Raw genomic sequence first — 17764 nt, forward strand, 5'->3', positions numbered from 1 at the left:
AGAACCCAATCAGTATTGGTGTCACTGTTCCCACCTTCAGTCAAATCGATCATCAAGAGGAACTGAAAGGAGCCACAGCAGTGGCTTCTTGTTGATGTTCGATCTGTCCAAAGGTGGAGACAGTGACGCCAGCACTGATTAGGCACTGAGCTCGTGTCATAATTGCACGAGAACCCCAGGAACTTGAGTGCCAACCCTGCTGGAACAGCGGTGGCATGGGAGGAGGGCAAGCTTTTTTTTTTAAATTTTATTGGGGCCACGAGTGGGGTATGAGAAGGGGTTGTCCAAATAGTGAACAACAAGTTTTATCCTTATGTGAAAAACAAATGCCATGTTAACAGTTTTAAAAAAAGAATTTCAATCTTGAGAAAAGATCATTTTTGTTGCAATATCAATGAAAGATAATTATGTAAATCAACACAGTAGATGTATATTAGTACAATGAACTTTATTTGCTCCCTTTAAGGTATAAATACCTTATAGGATATTATCCCCAAACAGGTTTATACAGTCTCAAAACGTTCAATAGTGCAACCTGTGCAAGCAAGAAATGACAAACATTGTCCTTTTTACTTTCTTATAAACATGAACAATTGAAGGCAAAAAAACCAAACAAAAACAAAACTTACCCATATTATAGATAACTATTCACATTTGTACATTACAATTTAAACAGTTCAAGAAACTCTACAATGTCTTACAACATAGTAAATTGTATTCAAGTTACAGAGAAGGCAAAACACCACACAGCAAAGAGCCTTGAGTGATCTACACAAGTGTACCATTCAAGATGTGCCTTATTTTACCAAAATTTGTTTTCATTAAATTACAATAAAGCAATTTGTAAAGAAAAAAAATGGAATTGTATTGTTCCCATTTTTTATTTCAAAAGGGGAGAAAAAAAATGCAATAGGGACAAGCCCTTTGCTGCAGCACATTAGAAAATGTCCTTTTTACACTTAAAATTACATTTTTCATCACAATTTTTAAGAGCATGTGTGTTGAATTAGCATCATACACAGAAGAAAATGTACTCAACTTAAATAATTAAATTTAAAATACTATGTAAAAATAAAAAAGGGCTAAGTAGAGATCAGAAACTGGTTTGTTACCTATGGATTGCCTAAGTCTTTGTTTTCATGCTTTCAAAGACATGCGCTGCATTAACCAACGTGAAGGAGAAACAAATATATCCTTTTAAATACAGTGCATTTATGAATGCATGCATCTTTATTACACAAGTTCGGAAAACCTTATATACATATATTTGTCTATGCATCATACCGTCCATGTACATGCATTTATGGAAAGCTCCCCTTTCAAAATTATTGATTACCAAATAAGACCCTGAGCACTATATGGCAAAAACAAAAGAAACAAAGCAGTGTGTGTCTGCCTCCATGTCACAAGGAGGAACAAAAAAAGTGTTCTAGGGGTGAAAAAAAACACAAAAAAAGAAAAAACATAAATAAAGAACTATGAAAGCTGGAGCTGATGGAAAGCACCAACAGTACAATAAAAAAAAAAAAAAAAAAAAAAAAAAAAAAAAGTATGTGCCATTCTAAAGGAACTTGCAGATTGCCACAAAGATCTCTTGGTGTACATCAAGTCCTGGTTTTCAGTCTATTTCTTTGTAAGTGAACTCTTTGGAATCTGTCCCTGATTCAAATGCACTGTAATGGTTTCCACAGTTTCTTACTACCATGTCCAAATTTCTGCTTGGCAGATATCTATGCGGTGCTGAAATTGCTGATACTCTGAGGGTGAAGTTGCTGCCACATCTGTTGCTGTTGCACCGCAATCTGCTGAGACTGGTCTGAAGTCGATAACAGGGTGACAAGAGATGAAACACAGTTTGCTGGAATTATCAGACCTGTGAAGAGAAAGCAGATTTTAACGTTTAAAACAACTTGTTTTACACTTTTCACAATTTCATGTGAAAGTAACAAAAAAAAAAAAAAAAAGTTGATTTTTGAAGAAAAAAAACAAAACCCTAGCTTTCGCCTTCTAAGGCTGGTTTCACATTAGTGTTTTTATTGCGCAGCGCATCGTGCACATGCGTCATGTGTACCTATGTTTAACATGGCGTACGCATGGTCTTGCGTTTACATGCGTTAGTCTGCGTTTTTCAAGGTGTGTCTAGACGCGCCAGACGCAACCTGTTGCATTTTTGGGACCGCCCAAAGGCGTAAAAAAACGCATGCGTTCGCTTGCGCACGTAATGCGTCATAACGTATTACAGTCTATGGGAACACAGGCGTGCGCATGGACATGCGTAGGCATGCATTTTACGAGTAAACGTGTAGACACTAGTTTAACACCTAAAGAACGAATGCGCATAAAAACGCAAACGCATGCAAAGACGCATGATCCGTTTTTGCATTAGTTTCTAATTGCGAACGATGCGCTGCGCACAAACACGCAAATGTGAAAGTAGCCCAAGTGTAATGTCCCACTTCCATTCATACACTGTCCCGTACATCAACTCCACATAATTGTGGTAGGTCACCAATACAAGCAAGTCTATGGACAAAAGTGGCGATTTTACTAGAAAGCAATAATGTTTTCTGATCATGCACAACCGTAGAAGAGAAACTTTGTTCCAGAAATAGGGATTTTTGTGCACTCATCGTAAAATCCTTTTCTCCGAGCCATTCATTGGGGGAACACAAGACGGTGTTATGCTGCTTGCCACTAGGAGGACACTAAGTAAACCAGAAAAAAAGTTAGCTCCTCCCCTTCAGTATACACCCTCTTGCTGGATGAGATATCTCCAGTTCAGTGAAAAAAGCAGTAGGAGCTTAAACTGTCAACAATAACCATAACTGTGTCAAAACCTAAGAATGCTACAAATGAGCCAGTAGGCTAAACAGGGCGGGTGCTGTGTCCCCCAATGAATGGCTCGGAGAAAAGGATTTTACAGTGATGACACAAAAATTCCTATTTCTCCTACGCCTCATTGGGGGACACAGACAGTGGGACGTCCTAAAGCAGTCCCTGGGTGGGAAGCATACATCTGCTAATACCCCATGTAACACTGAGTCAACACTGAGGTACTGCCGACTGCATGAGGCGTCTGCCGATAGCTGCATCCGCAGAGGCCTGAGAATGAATTTGGTAATGTTTTGTAAAAGTATGCACACTGGACCAAGTCGCAGCCTTGCAGACCGGTTCTGCCGAGGCCTGGTGCCGAATGGCCGAAGTGGCGCCCACTGACCGGGTAGAGTGCGCCTTAATCCCCGCTGGGACAGGCGCGTTCCTGACACGGTAGGATTCCTGAATCGCTGAGCGAATCCACATGGCTAGTGTTGCCTTTGTGGCGGCTAGACCCTTCCTATGCCCCTCTGGAAGTAAGAACAGGGCATATGACCTGCGGAAGGGAGCCGTCCGCGAGATGTACCGTCTCAGCGCCATAACCACATCCAAGGTGTGGAGGGCCTTCTCAGTGCGATGGACTGGCGCCGGACAAAAGGAAGGCAAAACAATTTCCTTGTTGAGATGGAAAGAGGAGACGACCTTGGGCAGGAAGGACGGGGACGTCCTGAGAACTACCTTGTCCTGATGAAAATTCAGGAACGGAGAGCGGCAGGACAGGGCTGCCAATTCCGAAACTCGTCTGACATAATTGCCACTAGAAAGACCACCTTCCAAGAGAGGACGGTCAATGACACATCCTGCAGCGGTTCCAGAACCAGGTTAAGGTCCCATGATTCCAATGGCCTTCTATAAGGAGGCGCCACATGGGAAACTCCTTGAATGAACGTCTTGACCTGAGGTTTGGTGGCAATCTTACGTTGGAAAAGCACTTACAAGGCAGAAATTTGGCCCTTGAGCGAGGTAAGCGCGAGACCTGAGTTTAATCCGGATTTAAGGAACTTTAATATGGCCGGAATGGAGAACACCAGAGGGGATCGACCATGATCCTTGCACCATGAAAAGAAGATTTTCCAGGTGCAGTGATAGATATGCCTGGACACAGGCTTCCTAGCAATAATCATGGTGGAAATCACGTCGTGAGAGAACCCAGCCTGTGCTAAAATCCAGGATTCAACGGCCACGCCGTCAAAGACAAGGACCCGGAGTTCTGGTGGTAAATCGGGCCCTGAGAAAGCAGATCCGTGCGATCAGGAAGTCGCCAGGGGACGTCGGCGACTAGTTCTATTAGTTCTGCATAACAAGCTCGGCCAATCTTGCGCTACTAGGATCACGGGTACACACTCCGATCTTGTTGATGACCCTCGCAAGCAAGGGAAGAGGGGGAAAGATGTACAGGAGCCGGAACCGGTGCCATGGCAGAACTAGGGCGTCCGCTCCGATGGCGCATGGATCACGCGATCGGGCAATGAACCGAGACACGTTGTTTAGTCTTGAGGCCATGAGGTCTACATCCGTAGTCCCCCAACGACGACAAATCTGCTGAAAGACTTCCGGATGAAGAGACCACTCTCTCGAGGCAATACCTTGGCGACTGAGGAAATCTGCCGCCCAATTTTTTACGCCCGGGATGTGGATTGCTGAGATGGATGAATGGTTGGTCTCGGCCCAATGGAGGATGTGACTCACTTCGTGCATGGCCATCCTGCTCCGGGTACCTCCCTGGCGGTTGATATACGCTACAGCTGTGGCATTGTCAGATTGGATCCTAATTGGGTGACCTGCGAGGAGATGGTGGAAACTCCGTAGAGCAAATATGATCGCACGTATCTCTAAAATGTTGATGGGGAAGACATGACTCTCGGGTCGACCAACGACCCTGTGCCGTGTGGTGACGAAAGACAGCACCCCAGCCAAGAAGACTTGCGTTGGTGGTTACAACCAACTATCTTACTGGAAGAAAATTCCTCCCTTGATTCAGGGAGGACCTCAGAGACCACCACCTGAGGGCTTGCCTGACCCGCAGGGACTGAAGGATCCGACGGTCCAGGGAGAACGGGTTCTTGTCCCAAGTTAACAGCAACGCATGTTGTAAGGGACGGAGATGGAACTGCGCAACTGGAACTGCTTCCATTGCAGCTACCATCCTTCCGAGAACTCTCATGCTGAAACGAATGGAGTGAGAAGCTGGACGGGAAAGAGTCCGCACTGCCTGTTGTAAGGCTTGCGTCTTTTCTGGATGGAGAATGACCAACCCGCGGGAAGTGTCCAAGATCATTCCTAAAAAGGAAATCTGCTGAGCCGGTTTCGGGGTAGACTTTGCGAAGTTTATCTTCCACCCCAGGCGCGAAAATGTATTTACTGTTATTTCCACGGATTCCTCGCAGGCTGGAAGGGACGGATTCTTGATGAGCAGGTAGTCCAGAAACGGTAACACCACTACTCTCCGAGAGTGGAGAAAGGCCATGACAGCCGCCATGACCTTGGTAAAGACACTGGGGGCAGTGGCGAGTCCGAAGGGCAAGGCAACGAACTGGAAGTGTTCCTCGTGAATTGAAAAACGCAGGAACTGCTGGTGAGACGGGCAGATCGGAATGTGAAGGTAAACGTCCTTGAGGTCGATGGATGCTAGGAACCCTCCTTTTTCCATAGAAGCGACAACTGATCGGAGAGATTCCATTTGGAGTCGCCGAACCGTGACAAACTGATTTAACAGTTTGAGATCCAGAATGGGTCGCATTGTCCCGTCCTTCTTTGGAACCACAAAGGTTTGAATAAAAGCCTCTGAACATTTCGTGATGAGGGACCGGAATGATGACTCCATCCTTTGAGAGCCTGAACAGCCCGAAGGAAGGCTCTTGTCTTTCCCTTGGGGGGGGAGGAAAGGAAAAAGCGAGTTGGAGGGGGAGAGGAAAATCTTGTATCTGGAGGACACCAGCTCCCTGACCCACTTGTCGTGGACAACCACGAACCAGGTGTGGCTGAAGGAAAGTAGGCGCCCGTCGGATACTGCAACAAGTCATTGAGATCTGGCTCCCCTGGATCCAGAAGCCATAGGCCTGGGTTTCCAAGAGTGGTTAGGTCTGTATGAGACCTGGGAGCCTCTGTCTCCGTGCGGAGACAGACCTGATCCGGAAAAGAAAGTAGAGGAGGACCAACCGAAGTTGTTGCAAAAAGATCGAAAGCGTGTCGGCTGTTGGTTGCGAAACGGCCGAACATCCTTTTGTTGAGGAAGGAATTTACTTTTTCCTCCGGTAGCATCAGAAATGAGCTGATCCAGTTTCTCTCCAAAAAGACGACCCGTTTGAAAGGGGAGAGAAGTCAACGATCTTTTAGATGTGGCATCCGCCTGCCAGTCATGGAGCCATAGGGCTCTTCTAATGGAGATCGCATTAGTGGCAGTTTGGGCAGCATAAAAAGAGGCGTCCACTACAAAGCCTGCTGTGTGAATTATCTGCCTGGCGACCGTGGTTGCCTCCGGAGGAAGATTTGTGCCCTGGAAGGAAGTAATCAGGACTTCTGCCAAGCGGACACTGCCTTAGTGACCCAAATTACTGCGAAAGCTGGAAAAAGTGCTGCTCCTGAAGCTTCAAAAACTGAACAGGCAAGGTAGTCAATCTGACGATCAGAGGGGTTTCTGATTGAGGAACCCTCAAACGGATAGAAGCGCTTTTAAAGCAAGACGCGAAACAGGCGGGTCCACCGGGGGGGGGGGGGGGGGACTGTAACCAATCCTTCAGTAGGTCTGGATCAAAAGGGTATTTAGCCTGAGTAGACTTTTGCCCTGTGAACCGCTTATGCGGACGATCTCTGTGTTTCTGGACAGTTTCCTTAAAGTCCGGATGGCTGGTAAATGAGAAAGCCAAGCGCGTGCGGGGGTAGCGCCGTGGGGGGGGCCGTGCATGCACCGCCGCGGGAGCTACGTCAGCGCTTATCCCGGGGGCCAGGACCCGACCTCATACCTCTACTCCAGTGCTCGGCGCTGTCCGGCCATCCATTCTCCTGGGACGATGTAGCAGAGCTGAAGGCGTTCTTAAAGGGGCCATGCTCAATCGATCCTCCCCATGATAGGGTGATGGAGAGCTATGGGGCTGATTCAGGGCCTACGTAAGCGCTGTCCAGTCTTCTCCATTGCGCCTGCCCTCATATCCGTAAGCGCAGTCCATGGAATCCCGAACTCTGGTCGTAAGGATCATCGCCAAAATTGATAGAGGAATCGGCCCCAAACGTCGCAGGAAAGTGTACGGGGAGGCATACTCCGCGTGCTTGCCTGTTGTTGGTTCGGGGGAGAGCGGGTCGTAGAAAGTAACCGTCGACCCCTTCACGCCGTTAATTAAAAAAAAAAAAAATTTGCAGAAAAATTCAAAAATAAAATAAAAACGGTGGGGTCTGAAACCAGACCCAAGTACCTCCTACAGACACTAAGCTTGAACTGGAGATATCTCGTCCAGCGAGAAGGTGTATACTGCAGGGGAGGAGCTAACTTTTTTTCTGGTTTACTTAGTGTCCTCCTAGCGGCAAGCAGTACACCCACTGTCTGTCCCCCAATGAGGCATAGGAGAAAAGTGTTTATCATATTATGTGGAAATGTTTCAATGGTACATTACGTTACAGAAAAACTGGCACATTAAAAAACACAATATATATATATATATATATATATATATATATATATATATATATATATATATATATATATATATATATATATATATAGCAAAATTTAAGAGACCACGGGCACAGTTTTAGAAAAATCAGCTTCTCTACATGCCTGACAGCCATTCCATTCCAGTGTCAGTTGAATTCCAACCAGAGTACACCTCATTCTACTTAACCCCTTCCTGACATCCGACGTACTATCCCGTCCATGGGACCGGGCCCCTGTGCCCATGGACGGGATAGTACATCTACCGCGATCAGCTGCGCCCACGTGGTGAGCGCCGCTGATCGCGGCTGGGTGTCAGCTGATTATCACAGCTGACACCCGGCACAATGTGTCAGGGGCGGTCACGGACCGCCCCTGACACGTTAACCCCTTGCACACCGCGATCAAACACGATCGCGGTGTACCGGGGGTTAAAGGGAAGCATCGGCAGGGAGGGGGCTCCCTCCGTGCTTCCCTGAGCCCCCCACGGCAGCGCAATGTGCAGCGCTGCTGCGGGGGGGGGGCTCCTTTCCTGCATGCCCCTGAATCCAAGCTGGCTTCCTCAGTGCCTGCAAAGCGCAGTCATGAGAAAGCCTTCTGCACTGCCTGTGACAGATCGATAAAACAATAAAAAGTACACATTAGGTATCGCCGCGTCCGTAACGACCCGCCCTATAAAACGGTCCCATTAGTTAACCCCTTTAGCGAACCTCTTAAAAAATAAAAAACGAAGCAAAAAATAATGATTTATTATCATACTGCTGAACATAAAGTGCAATAACGCGCGATCAAAAAGACGCATATAAATATCCATGGTACCGCTGAAAACGTCATCTTGTCCCGCAGAAAACGAGCCGCCATACAGCATCATCAGCGAAAAAATAAAAAAGTGATAGCTCGCAGAATAAAGCGATGCAAAAATAATTTATATAAAATAGTTTTCATTGCAAAAAACCGACAAAACATAAAAAAACGACCTAAATGAGGTATCGCTGTACTGACCCGAAGAATAAAACCGCTTTATCAATTTTACCGCACGCGGAACGGTGTAAACGCACTCCCCCCAAAAGAAATTCATGAAAAGCTGGTTTTTGTTCATTCTGCGTCCCAAAAATCGGAATAAAAAGCGATCAAAAAATGCACGTGCCCGAAAATGGTACCAATAAAAACGTCAACTTGTCCCGCAAATAATAAGACCTCACATGACTCGGTGGGTCAAAATACGGAAAAATTATAGCTCTCAATATGTGGTGATGCAAAAACTATTTTTACAGTAAAAAGCGTTTTTTAGCGTGCGACAGCTGCCAAAACACAAAAACCGCCATAAATAGTAAATCAACCCCCCCCCCCCCGTTATCACCCCCTTAGGGAAAAATAAAATAAAAAAAATGTATTTATTTCCATTTTTCCATTAGGGTTAGGGCTAGGGTTAGGGCTGAGATTAGGGTTAGGGGTGTGTTGGGGTTCGGGTTGGAGTTAGAATTGGGGGTTTCCACTGTTTGGGCACATCAGGGGGTCTCCAAATGCAACATGGCGTCTGCTCTCAATTCCAGCCAATTCTGAGTTGAAAATATCAAATGGTGCTCCTTCCCTTCCAAGCTCTGCCATGCGCCCAAACAGTATTTTACCCCCACATGTAGGGCATCAGCCTACTCAGGACCAATTGCAAAACAATTTTTGGGGTCCAATTTCTCCTGTTACCCTTAGGAAAATAAAAAATTGGGGGCAAAAATCATTTTTGTGGGAAAATTTATTTTTTTTTTATTTTCACGTCCGAGCGTTATAAACTTCTGTGAAGCACTTGGGGGTTCAAAGTGCTCACCACACATCTAGATAAGTTCCGTGGGGGGTCTAGTTTCCAAAATGGGGTCACTTGTGGGGAGTTTCAATAGTTTAGGTACATCAGGGACTCTCCAAACGTGACATGGCGTACGATCTAAATTCCAGCCAATTTTGCATTGAAAAAGTCAAACGGCGCTCCTTCCATTCTGAGCTCTGCCATGCGCCGAAAAAGTCGTTCCCCCCACATATCAGGTATCAGCGCACTCAGGACAAATTACACAATAACTTTTGCAGTCCAATTTCTCCTGTTACCCTTGGTAAAATAAAAAAAATTGCACCTGAAGTATTTTTTTTTGTGAAAAAAAGTTAGATGTTCATTTTTTTTTTTTTAAATATTCAAAAAAATTCCTGTGACGCACCTAAAGGGTTAATAAACTTCTTGAATGTGGTTTTGAGCACCTTAAGGGGTGCAGTTTTTAGAATGGTGTCACTTTTGGGTATTTTCTATCATATAGACCCCGCAAAGTGGCATCAAATGTGATGTGGTCCGTAAAAATAAAATGGTGTTGTAAAAATGAGAAATCGCTGGTCAACTTTTAACCCTTATAACTTCCTAACAAAAAAAAATTTTGGTTCCAAAATTGTGCTGATGTAAAGTAAACATGTGGGAAATGTTAGTTATCAAGTTTTTTGTGTGCCGTATCTCTGTGATTTAAGGGCATAAAAATTCAAAGTTGGAAAATTGCGAAATTTTCGCCAAATTTCCATTTTTCTCACAAATAAACGCAAGTTATTTGAATGAAATTTTACCACTAGCATGAAGTACAATATGTCACGAGAAAACAATGTCAGACTCACCGGGATCCATGGAAGCATTCCAGAGTTATGACCTCATAAAGGTACAGTGGTCAGAATTGTAAAAATTGGCCCGGTCATGAACGTGCAAACCACCCTTGGGGGTGAAGGGGTTAATGTGCTTCTGATTAGGTGATCACCTAAACCAAATCTTATTTAATGAAGGAAAGTATAAAAACCCTGCTGTGGTGTTCACAATCCTCTTGCAATAGGACAAGCTGGATGGCAAAACAAATGCTAGTAATATCCCAAAAATTATAGAAAGAAAAAAATAACCATGCCAAAGGAGTTCAAAAGAAAAGTCTTGAGTGAGGAAAAGTGTTCAATTCTGGCTTTACTAGCAGAGGGATAGAGCGAGCGTCATGTTGCCTCCATCCTTAAAATTTCTAAGACAGCAGTCCATTACAACAAGGTCAAGCAGCAGATATTGGGGACAACAAAGCTACAGAGCAGCAGAGGGCGAAAACAACTCTCCACTGACAGGGATGACAGTCATCTTATTCGAATGTCACTCAGCAACAGCAGGATGACATCAAGTGACCTACAAAAGTAATGGCAAATGGCAGCTGGGGTGACGTGCACGGCAAGAACAGTTCGTAACAGGCTCCTAGAGGCAGGGCTTAAGTCATGTAAAGCTAGAAAAAAAGGCCATCAATGATAAGCAAAGGAGAGCCAGGCTGAAGTTTGCCAAAGACCATAAGGATTGGACCATAGAGGACTGGAGTAAGGTAATCTTCTCCAATGAGTTTAATTTCAGCTTTGCCCAACACCTGGTCGTCTAATGGTTAAACAGAGATCTGGAGAGGCATACAAGCCACAGTGTCTTGCACCCACTGTGAAATCTGGTGGGGGAATCGGTGATGATTTGGGAATGCTTCAGCAAGGCTGGAATTGGGTAAGTTATTCTTTGCAAAGGACACATGAATCAAGCGGCATACAAGGTTATTCTGGAAAAACCGTTGATTCATTCTGCTCATGCAATGTTCCTCACCTATGAGGACTGTTTTTTGCAGCAGGACAATACGCCATGCCACACAGCTAGGTCAATCAATGTGTGGATGAAGGACCACCACATCAAATCCCTGTCATGGCCAGCCCAATCTCCAGACCTGAACCCCAAAACCTCTAGAATGTAATCAAGAAGATGGATACTCACAAGCCATCAAAGAAGAACTGCTTACATTTTTGTACCAGGAGTGGCATAAGGTCACCCAAAAGCAGTGTGAAAGACTGGTGGAAAGCATGCCAAGATGCATGAAAGCTGTGATTAAAAATCTACAAAATATTGATTTCTGAACTCTTCCTGAGTTAAAACATTAGTATTGTTGCTTCTAAATGATTATGAACTTGTTTTCTTAGCATTATTTGAGGTCTGCAAGCACTGCATTTTTTGCCCATTTCGCATTTTCTGAAAATACAAAATTTGGTGCTTGGAAATTCATAGACAGGTTGTCAGTAGTTTATAGAATAAGGCTGGGTCCACACGTTGCGGAACTCTCGCGGAAATAATCGCTGTTTGACGAGTGTGACCAACCTGTCAATCAGTTCTCCAAGCGATGCTCCAGATCGCTTGGAAAACGATAGCAATTCTGCAAGCTAACTACGCTTGCAAAATGCTATTTTTTCCGCGGGAAAATCACGGGAATTTAAAATGCGATTTTCCCGCGGAAAAAATAGCATTTTGCAAGCGTAGTTAGCTTGCAGAATTGCTATCGTTTTCCAAGCGATCTGGAGCATCGCTTGGAGAACTGATTGACAGGTTGGTCACACTCGTCAAACAGTGTTTGACGAGTGTGACCAACTTTTTACTAATGAGGCCGCCTATGTGGCATCAATAGTAAAAGATAGAATGAAAAAAAATAAAATAATAATATTGTTATTCTCACCTTCCGACGTCCCGCGCAGCCTTTCTGCCTCTCTCCACGCTCCCGGTCCCAGTAATCATTTGCGACAATTACCGCGATGACGTCTGTTCTCACAGGATCGCGACGTCTCGCGGTCATTAGTGATGACGTAGCGCGAATGACCGCGAGAATGGACGTCATCGCTCGCAAAGGCTTACTGGGACCGGGAGCGTGGAGAGGCGCGGGAAGGCTGCGCGGGACGTCGGAAGGTGAGAATAGCAGGATTTTTGGGTTGCTTACCGTAACATCTGTTTCTCGGAGCCTTCATTGAGGGACACACAGACCATGGGGTGTATGCTGCTGCCACTAGGAGGCTGACACTATGCAAATAAGTTAGCTCCTCCGCAGTATACACCTCACCGACAGGAAGAAAGATATCCAGTTAGTGAGAAAGCAGTAGGAGAAGCAACAGAATAGAGAATAAACAGACAACTCAACTGTAACCCTAAAACACATAGCAAATAACAGGAGTTGTAAAACATGGGAGGGTGCTGTGTCCCCCAATGAAGGCTCCGAGAAACAGATTTTACGGTAAGCAACCCAAAAATCCTGTTTTCTCTATCGCTTCATTGGGGACACAGAGACCATGGGACGTCCCAAAGCAGTCCCTGGGGAGGGAAATCAAACTTCCATCAGGCCAGCAGACTCACCACTGCTGCCTGCAGGATCCTTCTTCCTAGGCTGGCATCCGCCGAAGCGTAGGTGTGGACCCTGTAGAATTTTACAAACGTGTGAACAGATGACCAGGTTGCAGCTTTGCAAAGCTGCAGAGCACAAGCTGTGTGGTGCACCGCCTAGGAGGCACTCACTGCCCAGGTAGAGTGAGCTCTAATTCCAGGAGGGACCACTCGATGCTTGACCCGGTAGGCTTCCAAAATTGCCGATCTGATCCAGCAAGCAATAGTAGCCTTGAAGGCCGGCTGATCTTTCCGCGCATTATCTGGAATGACAAAGAGAGTCTGTGTTCCGCAAGGGAGTCGTCCTAGCGAGATAGACTTTCATCGCCCTGACCAGATCTAGCTTGTTCAAGGAGCATTCAAGAGGATGAGTTGGACCTGGACAAAAGGACGGGAGAACAATATCCACATACAGGTGGAAAGTGGACACCAGCTCTTAGGAAGGAAAGAGGGCGGAGGCCGCAGGACCACCTTATCCTGGTGGGGTAGCGACAAGAAAGGGCCGCCAATTCCGACACGCGCCGGATGGAGGTGATGGCCACCAGGAAGGCAACTTTTCAGGAGAGAAGGGATAGGGAAACTTCCCTGAGAGGTTGGAAGGGTGGACCTTGCAGAACCTCGAGAACCAGATTAAGATCCCATGGATCCACAGGCGTGCGGTACGGAGGTGCCGCATGAGCCACCCCTGAAGGAAGGTCTTGACCTGCGGATGGGAGGCCAACGTCTTCTGGAACAGAATGGAAAGCGCCGAAACTTGAGCTTTTAAAGAGCTGAGGGCAAGGCCTGCCTCAAGGCTTGTCTGGAGGAACGCCAGGACAGAAGGGAATGAAAAAGGACATGGGCAGAATGTTATTGGCCTCGCTCCAAATGAAATAGGCCTTCCACGTACGATAATAAATTTTGGAAGACGTAGGCTTTCTAGCCCGGAACATGGTGTGAATAACCCGTTCCGAAAAACCTGACCGTTTCAGAACCGCGGTCTCAACAGCCATGCCGTTAAATTGAGCGGCTGAGAATTAGGGTGGCAAATCGAACCCTGAGACAGCAGATCTGCTCTGTCTGGAAGCTTCCAGGGGGCGTCCGCGAGCAGGTTGACGATGGTCACGAACCAAGATCTTCTGGGCCTATCCGGAGCGGCGATGATGACTGGAACCCCTACCGCCTTGATTTTCTTCAACAATTTGGGAAGAGGAAGGGGAGGGAAAAGGTAGGGGAGCTCGAACTGAGACCAAGGAATGGTCAGAGCATCAGCGCCCACTGCGAGAGGATCTCAGGCCCTGGATACGAACTGTGGGACTTTCCTGTTTAGGCGAGATGCCAGCAGATCTAAGTCTGGAGTCCCCCAACGACGGCAAAGCTGATGAAAGACGTCCGGATGTAAGGACCACTCTCCCGCTACGAGACCTCGCGGCTGAGAAAAACAGCGGTCCAGTTGTCCACGCCGGGAATGTGCACCACGGAAATCGCTGGGACTGATACCTCTGCCCAGTGAAGAATCTTGGACACTTGCGCTAGAGCTGAGGAACTTCGTGACCCCCCTTGGAGATTGACATATGCCACCGCTGTGGCATTGTCTGTCTGAATTCGGATTGCAGACCCCTGAGCAGCTTTTCCCAGTGAATGAGACACAGATAAAATCGCCCATATCTTGAGGACGTTGATAGGCAGAGTTGTGTATTGAGTCGACCACCGACCCTGTACAGCGCAATTACGAAACACTGCACCCCAGCCTAAAAGACTGGCATTCGTTGTCACAATCTGCTAGTGAATCGGAAGGAATTACCTGCCCAGAGAAAAGAGGTGACGCCAGCCACCAATTGAGGGATTGTTTGACCTGGGGCGAAAGGTGAATTGGCCGATCCAGGGAAAGGACAGACCTGTTCCACCGAGACAGGATGGCTTGTTGAAGCGGTCTTGAGTGAATTTGGGCAAAGGGAACCGCTTCGGCCATCGCCACCATCTTACCAAAGACTTTCATGGCTGACCGGAGAGATGGAAGCCGTGTGCTCTGCAGTGACCGTACATCTCGCCGCAGAGAGATCATTTTCTCTAGTGGGAGAAAAACCCTCGATCGACGGGTGTCGAACAATAGGCCTAGAAACACAAGACGTGTCGGAACAAGGCAGGACATAGTTTGTTGACGAGCCACCCTAAATTGGACAGGGTGTCGAGAACGATGGGAAGACTTTGGCGAGTCTGGTGAAAAAACGGAGCTTGATTAGAATGTCGTCGAGGTACGGAAAGAGGGCGAGACCTCTGATCCTCAACAAGGCGATCAACGCCGCCATGATCTTTGTAAATACTCTGGGTGCGGTGGCGAGAAAGAAAGGCAGTGCGACAAACTGGTAGAGGTCCTGGTGAAATGAGAAATGCAGGAATTTCTGATGCCCAGAAAGGATGGGCACATGCAGATAGGCATGTTGAATGTCTATTGAGCACATGAATTCATGCGCTTCCATGGAAGCGATTACTGAACGAAGTGACTCCATCCTGAAATGTCGTAGGCGGTCCCTCCTGTTCAGAAACTTGAGGTCCAGGATGGGCTGGACCACGCCGCCCCCCCCTTTTTTTTTTCTTTTCGGTACTACAAACAGGTTTGAATAAAACCCTGTGAAACGTTCTGACTCGAGAACGGGCACGATCACCCCGGAACTGAGGAGGTAAGCGATGGATGCAAAGAAACCCGGAACTAAGGCAGGGTCTTATGGAGGTCGGGACTTGAAGAAACGATCCCGGGGCCGAGAAGCGAACTCTATCTTGGTTCCTGAGGATACAACCTCCCTGACCCAAAGTCTTCTACTGAGGCAAGCTAGACGTCTCTGAAGAAAAGGAGTCGACCGCCCAGTTGTGAAGGCGCCTTGAGGTTTCGTTTATAGTCATGCTGATGTGGACCGTCCAGTTCTAGACCTGGAGGATCTGCCCTGGTAGGAGTGAGATAACCAGGAGGGAGTGGGCCTAAAGGAGACCTTCTTGCTATCCTGGCGTGCTTGCGGCCTTTGTTGGCTGGAAAAGGTTTCTGCCGTCGCGAAGCCACGGAAGGAACGAAAGGGCCGAAACTGACGCCTTGGAGGAGGTCTACGAGGCTTGGACTGAGGGAGAAGAGAGCTTGTGCCTCCAGTGGCGTCCTTAATAATCTGGTCCAGCTGGGATCCAAAAAGACGCCCTCCCTGATAAGGCAGATTGGTAAGAGACTTTTCTGAAGACAAATCCGCCTGCCAAGCCTTGAGCCAAAATGTACGCCGGATTGCTACCACGTTGCTGGACGCTTGAGCTGCGCTAGATGCAGCAACCAAGGATGCCGAGACCAGATAATCCCCTGCATGGGAGATCTAGTTGGCTAGCTCAGCCAAACGCTCTGGTTGGGCTTTATCTAAAATGCCCTGGCGGAGATCCACCGCCCGAGTAGCTATGGCTTTAGCTATCCAAGTTGAAGCGAAGGCAGGGCTCGGCGCCGTTGCAGCCGCTTCGAACTCTGACTTTGCTAAGGATTCTATGATCCTATCGTTAGAATCCTTCAGAGACGCCACACCTGAAATCGGGATGACCGTGTTGTTAGATAGTCTGGACACGGGAGCGTCTATAGAGGGAGACGCCGACCAATTGTCGGTGAGCTCCTTTAGAAAATGGATACAGCACGCCGAGGCGCTTCCCTCTTTGAAATCGCCTGGTTGGATTTTCTCTCTCCCTGGTAAAGAGCTTGCCAAACTCAGAGTGCGGGGCGAAGCCTCTGGAAAGGTGTTTCTGCCCGTCTGAACGAAACCTCCTGATCTGAGGGTTTCGCAGGGGAGTCCGTGATTTCGAAAGTGTGGTAAGTTGCAGCAATGAGGTTCTGTACCGTAACCTTCATGTCTGCGTTCTGGTCCGAATCCAGCTCTAAAATCTCTTCGGATGGCGCATCCGAGAACGCCTCGCCTGATTCGTGGGAAGTACTATGAGGAGACATGGGGCGAGGGGAGGATTCAGGCCGGAGATCCTGCCTGGGCCTTTGCGGCTCATGGTGGCTGGCTCGGATGGAACCTCTTGTGCCCTGCTGGAAACTGTAGAAGTGTCCAGGGGCAGGTTATCAAGAACGGCAACTAGGGACTGAGACACCTTAATAAGATCCGCCACTGATTGTGAGAGAGAAGAAGCCCAGCCAGGAATGGGGGGGTTCACTCTCACGGGTAGCCATAGTAGGCTCTCGGGCGGCGGGTTGAATGGAATTGCTGTAGTCGAGGCAGAGCAAGACATAATGAAGGGACAGTCACTGAAGGAGTGCCGGAAGGTTGGGGGACAGGGAGGAGGGTGTCAATCTGCAGAAGCAGAGCTACTCACGGTCTGTAGTCCTGTGGATAACCCCAGCAAGCGATGCTGCGCAGCTTGTGGATTTGCAGGGTAGCGTGCAGAGTCCGGCTGACAGGTCAGAGAAAGACGAAGGGCGGAGGTACCGCCTGCTGGAAAAGGTGGGCTGAGCGCTGCGTTGTGCATAAGTCAGGGCGCTAGGAGCAGGAGGAGAGGTGGTGGGCGGGCCTAGGACGGGCGGGAGAGAAGCCCGCCTGAGAATGACGGCGGGGGGCGTGGCCGAGACGCTGTAGTAGGCCCAAAGCGAAGCCGGAGCCTAAATTAATAGCAGCAGCCGCCTGTCAGCACGGGGCGGCGCGGAGGTGACGCAGCATGAACGCTGCCGAGAGAATCCTGGCCAGGGTGAAGGGAGCGGGCTGTGGGGCAAATGCGGTGGCTGCCTGGAGGCGCGGGACGGCCACGGAAGCCCGCAGCGCTACCGCAGCCCCGCACCAAAGAAAACGCTGTAGCTGCGACTGTGCCATCTGAGATGAATGGGGCCCAATACTTACCCTGTCCCGGACCCAAATGTTACCTGCTGAATAAAAGGTACCTTGCTTGTCCTGGATTGAAGTATGTCTGCGCCTCATCCAACCGACAGGCTCTGGTAGGCGAGTGGGTGGGAGACGGACGACAAGGACCATCTGAATCGCTGACACGTATTCGTGTTGGCGTCCGCCTGGAAGGCTGCTGGTCCTGCTGCGGAG

At 47.8% G+C, this 17764-nt stretch overlaps 1 protein-coding gene across 2 annotated transcripts in view; it reads right to left on the bottom strand.

The window, feature by feature from the left end:
• Positions 1-429: 429 nt before the first annotated feature.
• SBNO1 (strawberry notch homolog 1) overlaps positions 430-17764 on the bottom strand; it is a 144663-nt gene continuing 127328 nt past the window's right edge. For both annotated transcript variants that reach the window (XM_073586093.1, XM_073586094.1), the window contains one exon: positions 430-1873. In XM_073586093.1, the coding sequence (XP_073442194.1) occupies positions 1731-1873 (143 nt within the window). In that variant the 3' untranslated portion in view covers positions 430-1730. The remainder of the gene's footprint in view (positions 1874-17764) is intronic.

This window comes from Dendrobates tinctorius, unplaced genomic scaffold, assembly GCF_039654945.1.
Source record: "Dendrobates tinctorius isolate UK_male_01 unplaced genomic scaffold, ASM3965494v1 ptg000090l, whole genome shotgun sequence".
In the NCBI taxonomy this organism is placed as follows: Eukaryota; Metazoa; Chordata; class Amphibia; order Anura; family Dendrobatidae; genus Dendrobates; species Dendrobates tinctorius.